The 11,874-nt window shown below is 36.0% G+C and overlaps 1 protein-coding gene and 1 long non-coding RNA gene across 7 annotated transcripts; one reads left to right on the top strand and one right to left on the bottom strand.

The window, feature by feature from the left end:
- Positions 1 to 20: 20 nt before the first annotated feature.
- On the top strand, positions 21 to 6,643 carry LOC100878322 (uncharacterized). 3 transcript variants are annotated; one of them, XM_076533972.1, is made up of 14 exons: positions 21 to 1,199; positions 1,278 to 1,428; positions 1,487 to 1,583; positions 1,841 to 1,977; positions 2,048 to 2,188; positions 2,641 to 2,714; positions 2,792 to 2,912; positions 3,609 to 3,776; positions 4,297 to 4,514; positions 4,572 to 4,725; positions 4,788 to 4,930; positions 5,609 to 5,819; positions 5,892 to 6,085; positions 6,321 to 6,643. In XM_076533972.1, exons 1-14 carry the CDS (start codon positions 1,111 to 1,113, stop codon positions 6,409 to 6,411), a joined length of 1,989 nt encoding a protein of 662 aa, XP_076390087.1. In that variant the 5' UTR covers positions 21 to 1,110; the 3' UTR covers positions 6,412 to 6,643. The 3 variants fall into 3 exon arrangements, with proteins under 3 accessions (XP_076390087.1, XP_076390086.1, XP_076390088.1); XM_076533971.1 differs by having other exon boundaries at positions 22 to 1,199; positions 5,609 to 5,834; XM_076533973.1 differs by lacking the exon at positions 3,609 to 3,776 and having other exon boundaries at positions 22 to 1,199; positions 5,609 to 5,834.
- On the bottom strand, positions 6,411 to 7,372 carry LOC105661984 (uncharacterized). Of its 4 annotated transcripts, none has more exons than XR_013038853.1 (3): positions 6,884 to 7,372; positions 6,659 to 6,836; positions 6,411 to 6,548 (listed from the first exon to the last, which is right to left on the bottom strand). It is a non-coding gene; the product is annotated as an uncharacterized LOC105661984 (long non-coding RNA). The 4 variants fall into 4 exon arrangements; XR_001095334.2 differs by having other exon boundaries at positions 6,659 to 6,815; XR_013038852.1 differs by having other exon boundaries at positions 6,659 to 6,698.
- Between the last annotated feature and the right edge of the window lie 4,502 nt (positions 7,373 to 11,874).

The raw sequence follows: 11,874 nt of genomic DNA, 5'->3' as shown, positions 1-11,874 counted from the left end.
CGCCGTCACTACGGCGTCGCTGCTCCGAATCGAATCTTTTCCTTTCATCGATTTTTTATTTGAAGGTCGTGCGTAGGTGGATGAACGCGTGTCAAAGATAAAACTCTACTTCGGAATATCCCGATTTTACTCGCTCTTTAATATCCGAAACGTTCGAACACCTGGAAGCGCGCCCTTTCTAACTCTTATCTTTCGACTCATCTCTTCGCGTAACCCTTTGCTTCCTAAAATTGAAAATAATCATGAAAATTACGTCCACAAATATTTTATCTTGAGTCTAAGACTAAGACTTCCTTCAGAAAATATAATAATTAAAAAAACTCTACTTTTAGGAATTTTTGGGAACTTGAAGATTTTGAGACGAGATAAAAGTCTTGGTATAAGAACGTCAGAACTTTGGAATTCGAAGACTCAGAAAAAATATATAGTGACTAAACTTGGGCAATTTAGAAACTTAGAAGCTTAGGGAACCGAACAATTGTGACCACATGTTCGAAGAACTACTTTACACCTGACCAATCGATTCGCAAGCGTTGAAGACAGTTACATGCTTGTAGTCTATAGATTGCATGCTTGTCAAGTCGTATCGATTCCTCGAAAACACATAATATGGGCAAGTTTTCAGAACGATACATAATTCATTCGCGCACCAAGCTGAAATAGGTCAAATCGAAGGTCTCGCATACTTTCACTGCTTCGGACTATTTCAGATTTATCGTCCATTTGTCGTTGCGAAACGTTCTGTCATTTTTCAAGTAGCATTTTTACAACAAAAGATTCTCGGGATTCCATTCGGCGCCAGCCTTTATCGATTAAGGAGACGGTATTTCTTTTTTTGTTAAATGCATCCAGTTCAACGTGTATCGAAACACGTGGAACAACACCTGTTTCGAGGCGTTCCAATATAAATGCATGGGTATCGCATAAAGCGAACGATTCAACTTCGCATCGATCGTTTGTTCGATCGCGAACTGTCATCAGCTGCAGAGTTCACGGTCGATCACTTCCTCGTGCGTCTGCGATTAGACCACCGGAACACTTTCGGAAAATCTAGCATAAATTTTCAATGTAAATGCTAGCCAATTCGCCGATAAATGCCGCCGTCGCACGATGAGCCAACCAAACCGTCCCGCGTCATCACGGAGAAAACTGACAAAATGCTCTTCAACCTCTACCCCGAATCAGAACAGCAATCACAAGTATCTCGTAGCTGAAATCGATACCGTGCTCGATGAAATCCCACGAAACGATTCTAAGACGTAAGTATTTGCACGCAGGTTGAAAAGGATTTCTTCGACCTCGACTTACCTAGTGGATAACGAGGAGGAGTTATGTCAAGTCAGAAGTAACTCGTTCGAAAGTGCAAATATCGGTGTAGCCGAGAGCAGAAGTAGCATGAATCGAATTCACAGGAGAATCGATAGAACGGTAATCGTTTAATTTTCCTCCGATGTCGATGAGACTCTAGTCTTTCGATTCTCGACAGACGTCCATCAGCACGTTCAACGGCGGCAGAAAATATTGGAACTGCAACGCTAAGCCGACGAGCTTTTACGTGCCCGATAATGCGGTCATTCAAGAAGGTACGATTATTCATAGATTTATGCAAGAAAAAATATATGCAACCAGTTGCGTGTTTTTTTACTTTGATTTAATGACACGTTCTCGCGGGATTAGATCCTCGTTCGAGGATCGACCGATAATCGCTTCGCAACTGCTTCACTGTAATTTTATCTTAATTCGACAACTTGTCAGAAACATGGATGATAGATTTACAAAATCTGCATAAGGAAACACTAGATACGTGAGTTCTATTTGAAATAAGCTTAACTTATTACAGAAAGCGAGCTGATCGGTGCACTGACGAAACAGTTGTGCGTAGTAGAGTCTCAGCTACAAAAAGTACAATCGAATCTGAAGAGGAACGAGGATCAATTGAAGTTGAAAGATCAAGAGATCGTTCGTTTGAAACGGAAGGTTCTCCACTGTTTTCGTTGGCCAATCGTTTCTTCCTTTTCGATAACGCTTTACTCTCGAATCGACACAGGTGAAGGATTGGGAGAACAAGAACAAGAACCAAGAGACTCAGCGGAAGAAGGAACTGCAACAGAGACGAATGCAAACGGATCATTCGGAGCATCTTTACGATCGGTGTCTGATGCTGGAGCGCAAGATATACGAGATGGAGGTTCATTTAGAACGGAAATGAGACGACTGTTCGTCAACGTGTGCAAATTTCGGGAACTGTAGACTCTCGCTATATTGCCACTTAGCAATGATACTTGTTGATGCATTCACATTGATATAATTCCTGAAAATTAATTTAGAAGCATACGTAGATTGATTAGGGTGGTGGAACAAATTTAATTCGTGGTCGACTATGATTTTTTAAATGACCAAATTGTTAAATTACCAATTTGTTATTTGTTAAATGGTCAATTTGTTCTATGGTCAATGTATTATTTATTAACTAACGAATTCGTTATTTGCCGAATGCCCAATTTATTTGCAACGATTGACGAGGCCCATTTCTGATTCAGAGTATCTAACTGTATCTAACATCTAAACGAAATTTATTACCAAAAAATTTGTCGCGAAATTTTCCATTGACCTATTGTAAAAAGTACTCTGATGTCGTAGAAATTCCTGTCTGATTATGGTCTGATCTGGGTGGGCGACACGAACAGCCCCAAGTGCCCCGAAGCGCCTCCCAAGTAAATCGAGTATACGTTACTACTTAAAAAGATCGGCATCCGGATCGAGCTAATTATCAGTTATCGATGCGTTTCAGTAACCCCATCGAGACTTGTTACGACCAGGTTATTGCTAACATCGATCAGCTGAATCTGGCCGCGGGCAAGGGCGAAGTTCACGTGCAGCATAATGAAAGAGGAAACGGGGCAACGTTCAAAGTAAATCGTGTATTCGTACATTTTATCAAAAACTTATAAAAGCGATGTAAAGATCGATCTACTCTTAAAATGTTCTTTTTACGTAATTTATCTTAAAGTCATAATTGTTAAGATATTAACCCTTTGCGCTCGAGAGGCGCCTCTTAGGCGCCATTTAATACAATAATTTAAAAGAAGCATTATTTAATTAATTCTATAATAGTGCTTATGTGATGTATAAACCTAGTGAAATAGACAATAGTGGAAATTATTAGTAGAGAAATAATAACTTCAAAAGAAGTCATTTAACATTTTAATTAATATTTTAAAGTTGCTGTTTGCAAACAGTAAAATTATCTTCGAGTGCAAAGGGTTCAGATCTGTAATACAATTTTGTGTATCTTTTTTTATTATTTATTTAACGCAGTTTTAAGTAATTTTCGATGGCAATACTTTGACCTGCATACATATTAATATCACATGCAAGGTTGGCGTTGATCGATAAAACCGGTTATGCGAATGAGAAACAAATGTTGAATATAAATTATGTACGCAGACGTTATATGACTCTAAATTGCACATAGTTGTCTTAATGAATCACATTTTGCTAATGTGTGTTTTTCTTCTTTTCATATTGATAAGATATCTTGATCGCTTAACTTATATGCACGCTGTCGACGATCAACTAATCGAATGTTATTTAATAATTGCTTCAAGACCCCTTCTTGCATGTCTCTAAAATTCTACAAAAATGGAATGATAGTTCAAGAAGGACCTTTACGCCCTTACAACGAACCCACAACGATTTCGTTTATTCGGGACATCTTGGATGGCTATTTTCCTTCTGAGTTGCAGGAGGCTTACCCGAACGGTGTTCCTTTCAAAGTAAAAATAACTCTGACTCAAATTTTTAAGCAATTTTAATTTTAAAGTTTTAGTTTCTCAGAGGGATGATAAAATTTGCAAGTTGCAATTGAAGATTCACAGTGGAAAATTTAGCATTCATAGACTCTCACAGATTCTTTAAGTGTTCGCTTTCAATTTATTTTCTCAAAGAGATGACAAAATTTAAATTTAAAATTGCAAGCTGCAATTGAAGCTTCACAGTGAAAAATTTAATACTCATAGATTCTCATAGATTCTTTAAGTGTTTGCTTTCAATTTATTTTTTCAAAGGGATGAAATTTAAACTTAAAATTGCAAGTTGCAATTGAAGCTTCACAGTAAAAAATTTAGCACTCATAGACTCTCACAGATTCTTTAAGTGTTTTTTTTTCAAGTTTGAGATTTCGATGACGAATCTTGAATTACAAGAATAAAAATCTTAACAATTCTCAAACTAAGAATTCTCATTTAATATAAATTCTGTAAAAGTTATTTTAGCTCCTTTTCTTTTGTCTATAAGGTGGAAGATCACAGAACTCAGATGTTCCTGAGTAATGTAGACTTTCCTGGACAAGGTTATCGATTGGGCAAGCAACCCCTGATTGATAACTCGGCGTTATCCCCCAAAAGTCGCAGACCCAACTCCACTCTGCAAAAAACAACTCGTCGATACCCCATCCCCATAGACAACGCCTCGAATTTCGATCTCTCTCAGCATTTAATGCCTCTGCCGATCAGGTATATCCCTCTTCCATAGAATTACAAGAACTTTTCCTAAAACAACCTTTTATTCAGATCTTTAAAAGCGAAAGGATGCACGGATGCTCCCCCAATGGAGATGTACGTTCTCCGTTCTCAGATCTTAGCCTCGCACAACAACATTTGTTCCAAGACCCACTTGCAGTCGCACATAAACGCGGAACTCGGTTTGAGTACTCAGAAAGGAAAGGTAAACTTCGAGTTTTATTTGTACTTCATTGCATTCGTAATTGGAATTATTTTTCTAAAAAGCGAGACATCACTACGAAAAATGCTGAACACGATGTCCATCTGCGAGAGTCCACTGTGAAGTCTAAGGGCGTGGTGAGATTCCCAAGTTCTGGAAGGTGTTATCACAGTTCTACTGATAGGTCGTCGACTAGACTGTCACCTAGGTAAAACTTTTACATTTTTTGCTGTAAAAAAGTCGCTTAAGCTTAAGTAGAATTAATTACCTTTCTATAAGGGTTATCGTAGAAAAAGAAGTCTACTATATCTTGCCTCGAAGACATTTTATCTGACCAACATATTTAGTCCCATTAAAAAATAAAATATCATAAATTAATTTTACTTATCTTTCCATAAGGATAATCATAGAAAAAGAAGTCTTTTATATCTTGTCTCGAAAACATTTTATTTGACAAACACATTTAGCCCCTCTTAAAAAATAATATATCATAAATTAATTTTACTTATCTTTCCATAAGGATAATCGTAGAGAAAGAAGTCTTCTATCTTGCCTCGAGAACATTTTATCTTACCAACACGTTTAGTCCCATTAAAAAATAATATATCATAAATTAATTTGACTTACCTTTCCATAAGGATAATCATAGAAAAAGAAGTCTTTTATATCTTGCCTCGAAGACATTTTATCTGACCAACACATTTAGCCCCTCTTAAAAAATAATATATCATAAATTAATTTTACTTATCTTTCCATAAGAATAATCGTAGAGAAAGAAGTCTTCTATCTTGCCTCGAAGACATTTTATTTGACCAACACATTTAGCCCCCCTTAAAAAATAATATACCATAAAATAACTTGACTAATTAATTTGACTAATTTTCAGTCGACGCGAAACTGCAGAAGATCGTTTCCGAAACAGATCAAGATCCTCCAGTCTCCCAAACGCCCGACTGACTGTCCCTTCCAAAACCCAGTCCAAAGCAAAACCACCAGACACCAATGCGAACGTTCCTCCACCGCAAACACCACCCTCTCAAGCGAACAACGCAGCAGCGAAAAAGAATCAACAACGTCCTCAGAAACCTGCCACTCCAGTCAGGAAGAATGCTGTAAGAAGTTTTATCAGTGCAATATGATCGAACTATATATCTGTTTTGTAATTTCAGCCGCCAGTTCTGCATCAGATCAATGAACCAACGGGTGCACGTGCCGAGTTGCGATTAAAAGTGAGGTCCCTAAACGGTGGCACAGTTTACTTGGTCCATCTATCAGCGGACGATCCCATCGCTAGGTTGTATCAGTTGTTGGACAAGGCTATGGTCAGAACTGTTCCTCGAGGATACAAAATTGTTCTCAGCGGGTGATTATATAGTTTATTCTGGTTTGTTTGGGTTAAAAATAAAATATTTATTAGGGAGACCGAGAAGTAAGCAAAATTTTGTTTGCTGGCGAAAAACGTTTATTTGTTAAAGAAATCTTAAATGTTCACAAAATAATTTCCATCGTTTCCTTCGATTTTTCATAGTAAAACTTTGAAGTCATACAAGAAATTTTGAATACTTTTTATTAACTCTAATATTTTATTGCAATTTCAGATATTCGCCAAAGAGATTAGAACAACTGGGAACAACCCTGAGAGAGATGGGCATCACGAGAGATAGCGTTCTGCATTTAGTGAATGTCTGATCCGATGCTGTCTGATTTCCCTGGTCAATCGATGAAGTTACAATTCGATTATGCATTTATACAGCTTCGATTGCAACGATGTAAGTTCCAATTGCGATTTGACGATGCAATATCTCTACAGTGTACGGCGCATTTATCTGCAATAAATGAACCTGGTTGTGTTTGGTAACTTTGAACATTTTTGAGTGTCGTGAAAAATACATGTATCTGAATAAAATATAAAATTATTGAAGTTGGAGGCTATTACCTTTTTTGTGGGATATGGAGGAAATATGGTACTGCGTCATCTGGCAACGAATCATTCAATTTTTATCGGAAACTCTGTCGCTATGATACTGTATGTCGGTGTGTTTCCATGATAAGAGATAACGAAAGCAGCAAAATTGGTGAAACTTCATGCTCGACTAAATTTTTCAAAGCAGATCCTTTTTGCAAAAGAAGATTTTTGATGACTTAATAGAAAATTTCTTACCATTTTTATGTCGTTCCCTATGTCATCGACAAGAGAGACAAGTGTGCTAATCAGAAAGTGTAGACACTCCTCTTCGCAGAAAGATGGCGCCATTAGCTCCATTTCTGTAAAAAATCAAATATCAATTTTATCGATTAATATCCTATATATTTATTAATATTTTATTTCAATTTCCTTCTACAAAATTTAATCAGAAATCAAACTTCAGTGGCAAATTTTTTAAACCAAAATTGATCTTATCGATAACACAAGTCATTACATGATTGATTAATTTGTTATCTGCCACAATGCATTACACGAACCGAGCTCATGAATGACATAATGTAGCAAAAATTATAACTTGTTCACAAGTGTTCTTAAAAATATAAAATAAATGGAGTTGTGAATTGAATTTGATTCGTAGCTCTTAGCTCGATATCGTTTTCTAAAAATCTTGCAAAATCTTTAGAAGACGATACCGATTACCAGATCACACCACGTGGAGGTGGCTACGATAGTGACCCACCCTAACTCCAAATCCCTTCCTCCCTCCAAATGCAACCTCATTTATCAGAAGGATAAATGAGTTCCGACTCTACATAGCTCATAGGCTCGCATACAAGTTCTTTACCACAATCCAGTAAAGAACTTGTATCACACACACGCGCACATACATTAACTTAATACTAATCGCATGGGATCCCACACACGCACGCTTAACTTATTCTAAACGCCGCACGGTACCTCTCATTCTAAGATTGCACTCAAATAATCTATGACGAAGTCAAAAAGCAAAGGGGCAAAAAAGAAAGTTAGAAGAACTTTCTACTAAAAGAGGAGAAAGTTAGAAGAACTTTCTGACAAAAAGAAAAGAAAGTTAGAAGAACTTTCTGTGAAAAAAGGGGACCATTATTTCTCGCCAAGTGAACCTTGCTTTCCATGGGTCAAAGGGTAGTCCATAGTGGCTTACGTGAACCACGACGGCAAAGATGAACCGAAGATACCTTTGGCAAGAACGAGTGATACACCCCAGTTGGCGGAGGGTTCCCATTTCCCCCAGCGCTTTCGCGTCTTACCACAGAGAGGATACCCAGACCGTGATGCCCCTTGGCAGAATGGCGGCGGGTCGGGGAGGCACATCAGAGTATGAGAGGTGCCAACCCCGATCCGCCCCGCCGGGCAAAGAATATCACTCGCGCTACACCGGCACTTGCAGCTCACCTCTACCGCGTGTTCACAGCGCTATCAACCCCCAATGATCCACTTGGGCGCAGAACGATTGACAAAAAATAAGTGGGATACTACAAGCTAACGCGTACAAAGATTGAGAATTGTGAAGATGAGTGCAAGTTGGAATGAGAGGTACTTACAAGGACCCACCCGCCCTGCCCACTAGCACACTTTACTTAAAACTAACGCACGCATAAAATTAACTTAAAACTAACGCACGCATAAAATTAACTTAAAACTAACGCACGCATCCCTCGATGATCCCTCGATGATCGATGTCTTGAATGATGAACTATTCAGGACCTGTACAATAAGTAGGTATGACAATAAAAAAAGAAAATGCAAGATTATTTAGTTAAAATAAAAACATGAAACATCTAAATGAAATTATGGCAAACAAGACTTGTTAAAATGAAAACCTGTATCATACAAAGATAATTAAGATAAATATGAAACATTAGAAATTACTTGCATAAAATAGACACCTGAAACAGACAAAAATAGTTAAGACAAAATATGAAACATTAGAAACTACTTCCATAAAACAAAAACCTGTAACATGCAAAAATAATTAAGACACATGTGAAACATTAAAAATTACTTATATAAAATAAAAACCTGAAACAGACAAATATAGTTAAGACAAAATATAAATCATTAAAATTTACTTACATAAAAAAAATCCTGAAATATATAAAAATAACATTCACTCTCTCACTCATACTGAAATACATTTTCTAAATGCCCTACATGTACCTCTTATTCTAAAATTGCACTCTCATATAAAACTTTGTAAAGAAACTTTGTAAATGAAACTTTGTAAAGAAACTACGGAAAAAGTAGAAAAGGAAGAAAGTTGTAAGAACTTTCTTCCAAGTTTGAACAAATTAAGAAAAGACTAACAAACTATTACTATGTAAAAATCTAATATCTAAGTTAAAAAATTGTGACAAAGATGAGTGCAATTTAGAATGAGAGGTACTTACAATGTGCGCAAGCTTTTCGCCACAAATTGTGACGAAAAACCTGCGCCCGAGCCCACCCTTCCACCCACAGCTCGGAATTAACATGAACAATATTTTTATTTACATAAAATTAAAACCTGAAACAAACAAATATAATTAAAGCCGCAAATTATGGGCGAAGGTACATAAATTTCCTTTATTTAACACAAAAATTTTGAAAAATCAAAGTTGGAAAAATATTGTTAATTCAGAAGTATGAATTGTGTAATTTCTTACTTAGAATCGAAATATAAAACAGAAAAATATAACTAAGAAATTGCAAGTTCTGATCGTAGCTCTTAGCTCGATATCGTTTTCTAAAGATAATTTCGTGAAAAATATTTAGAAAACGACATCGATTACCAGGTCACACCACGAGGAGGTGGCTACGATAATATAGTGACCCGCCCTAACTCCAAATCCCTACCACCCTCCATTGCAACCTCATTTATCAGAAGGATAAATGAGTTCTGACTCTACTTAGCTCATAAGCTCGCATACAAGTTCTTTACCACAAATTTGCAAAGAACTTGTATCACACACGCACGCATACATTAACTTAATACTAATCCCATGGGATCACACACACACGCTTAACGCAGGTACCTCTTATTCTAATATTGCACTCAAATAATCTATGACGAAGTCAGAAAGCAAAGGGAAGAAAAGAAAGTTAGAAGAACTTTCTGACAAAAAGAAAAGAAAGTTAGAAGAACTTTCTGTCAAATAAGGGGATCAGTATTTTTGGCCAAGTGAACCTCGCCTTCCATGGGTCAAAGGGTAGTCCATAGTGGCTTACGTGAACCACGAGACAGAGATGAACCGAAAATACTGGCAAGAACGAGTGACACATCCGCGGAGGGTCTCCCATTTCCCCGCCGCTTGCGTTTGAAGCAAGTCTGACCGCAGAGAGGAGACCCCTGCCGTGAGGCGGCAGATCGAGATGGTTCATCAATCGATCGGCCCCGCAGAGATGTGTCCCTGGCGCTACACCAGCACTTGCAGCTCACCTCTGCCGCGTGTTCACAGCGCTATGAACCCCCAATGATCCACTTGGGTTCGGAACGATTGACAAAAAATAACTGAGTATACTACAAGCTAACGCGTACAAAGTTTGAGAATTGAGAAGATGAGTGCAAGTTAGAATAAGAGGCACTTACAGGGACCCACCCACCCGCCCACGAGCACACTTTACTTAAAACTAACGCTCGCTTAAAATTAGCTTAAAACTAAGGCACGCATCCCTCGATGATCCCTTGATGATCGATGTCTTCAATCTTCGCGTATACGCATCGCATACATTCACTCATTCATACTACAATATGTTACAATAGACGCAACTTAAAATTAACTCAAAATAAACTTAAATTTAGCGCATAAGTTGATGAAATCCATCGAAGGAAGTCTTCAATGATGATCTATTCATTACCTATAGAATAAATAAGTGTAATAATAAAAAGAGGAAATAGAGAAGCACATGCAAGACTAGTAACATTATAATATTTAGGCATGCACAATTCATGCTAAGATGCACAATTCGTGCTAACATGCAAAATTCATGCTAACATGCACAATTAATGCTAGCATGCAAAATTCATATTAACATTTTCGGAACAAAAGTGAAATAAGCTCGAGTCGACTCGATAAAAATACGCAAATAAAACACACAATATATTTGAGAAATGTTCAATTACTTATTTAAAATAAAACTCTGAAACATAAAAATGTAATTAGGACACATAAATCATTTCATTACCTAATTAAAATAAAATCCTGAAACATATGAATGAAATTCGGACAATCATGAATTATTAAAATAAAAACCTGAAACATTCAAATATAATTAAAGCACATATGAATAATTAAACTACTTACTTAAAATAATAATCTGGAACAGAAAAATGCAATTAGACATATAGGCAATATTAAATTACTTACTTGAGATAAAAATCTGTAACAGACAAATGTGATTAGAGAAACATGAATCAATAAATTACTTACTTGAGATAAAAATCTGAAACAGACAAAAAGTAGTTAGAGACAAATAAATCAATAAATTACTTACTTGAAATAAAAATCTGTAACAGAAAAACAATAGTTAGACAATCAAAAATCAATGAATTACTTACTTGAGATAAAAATCTGTAACAGACAAAATATAATTAGACAAACATGAATCAATGAATTACTTACTTGAGATAAAAATCTGAAACAGACAAAAAGTAGTTAGAGACAAATAAATCAATAAATTACTTACTTGAAATAAAAATCTGTAACAGAAAAACAATAGTTAGACAATCAAAAATCAATAAATTACTTACTTGAGATAAAAATCTGAAACAGACAAAAAGTATTTAGAGAAACATAAATAAATAAATTACTTACTTGAGATAAAAATCTGAAACAGACAAAAAGTAATTAGACAAACATAAATCAATGAATTACTTACTTGAGATAAAAATCTGAAACAGACAAAATATAATTAGACACATATGAAACATTACTTACTTGAGATAAGAATCTGAAATAGACAAAATATAATTAGACAAACATGAATCAATGAATTACTTACTTGAAATAAAAATCTGAAACAGACAAAATATAATTAGACACATATGAAACATTACTTACTTGAGATAAAAATCTGAAACAGACAAAAAGTAATTAGACACATATGAAACATTACTTACTTGAAATAAAAATCTGAAACAGACAAAAAGTAATTAGACAAACATGAATCAATAAATTACTTACTTGAGATAAAAATCTGAAACAGAC

Source organism: Megachile rotundata, chromosome 7 (genome assembly GCF_050947335.1).
Source record: "Megachile rotundata isolate GNS110a chromosome 7, iyMegRotu1, whole genome shotgun sequence".
Taxonomy (NCBI): domain Eukaryota; kingdom Metazoa; phylum Arthropoda; class Insecta; order Hymenoptera; family Megachilidae; genus Megachile; species Megachile rotundata.
The sequence above is the reverse complement of the archived record's forward strand: the minus strand, read 5'-3'. Positions and strand labels throughout refer to the sequence as shown.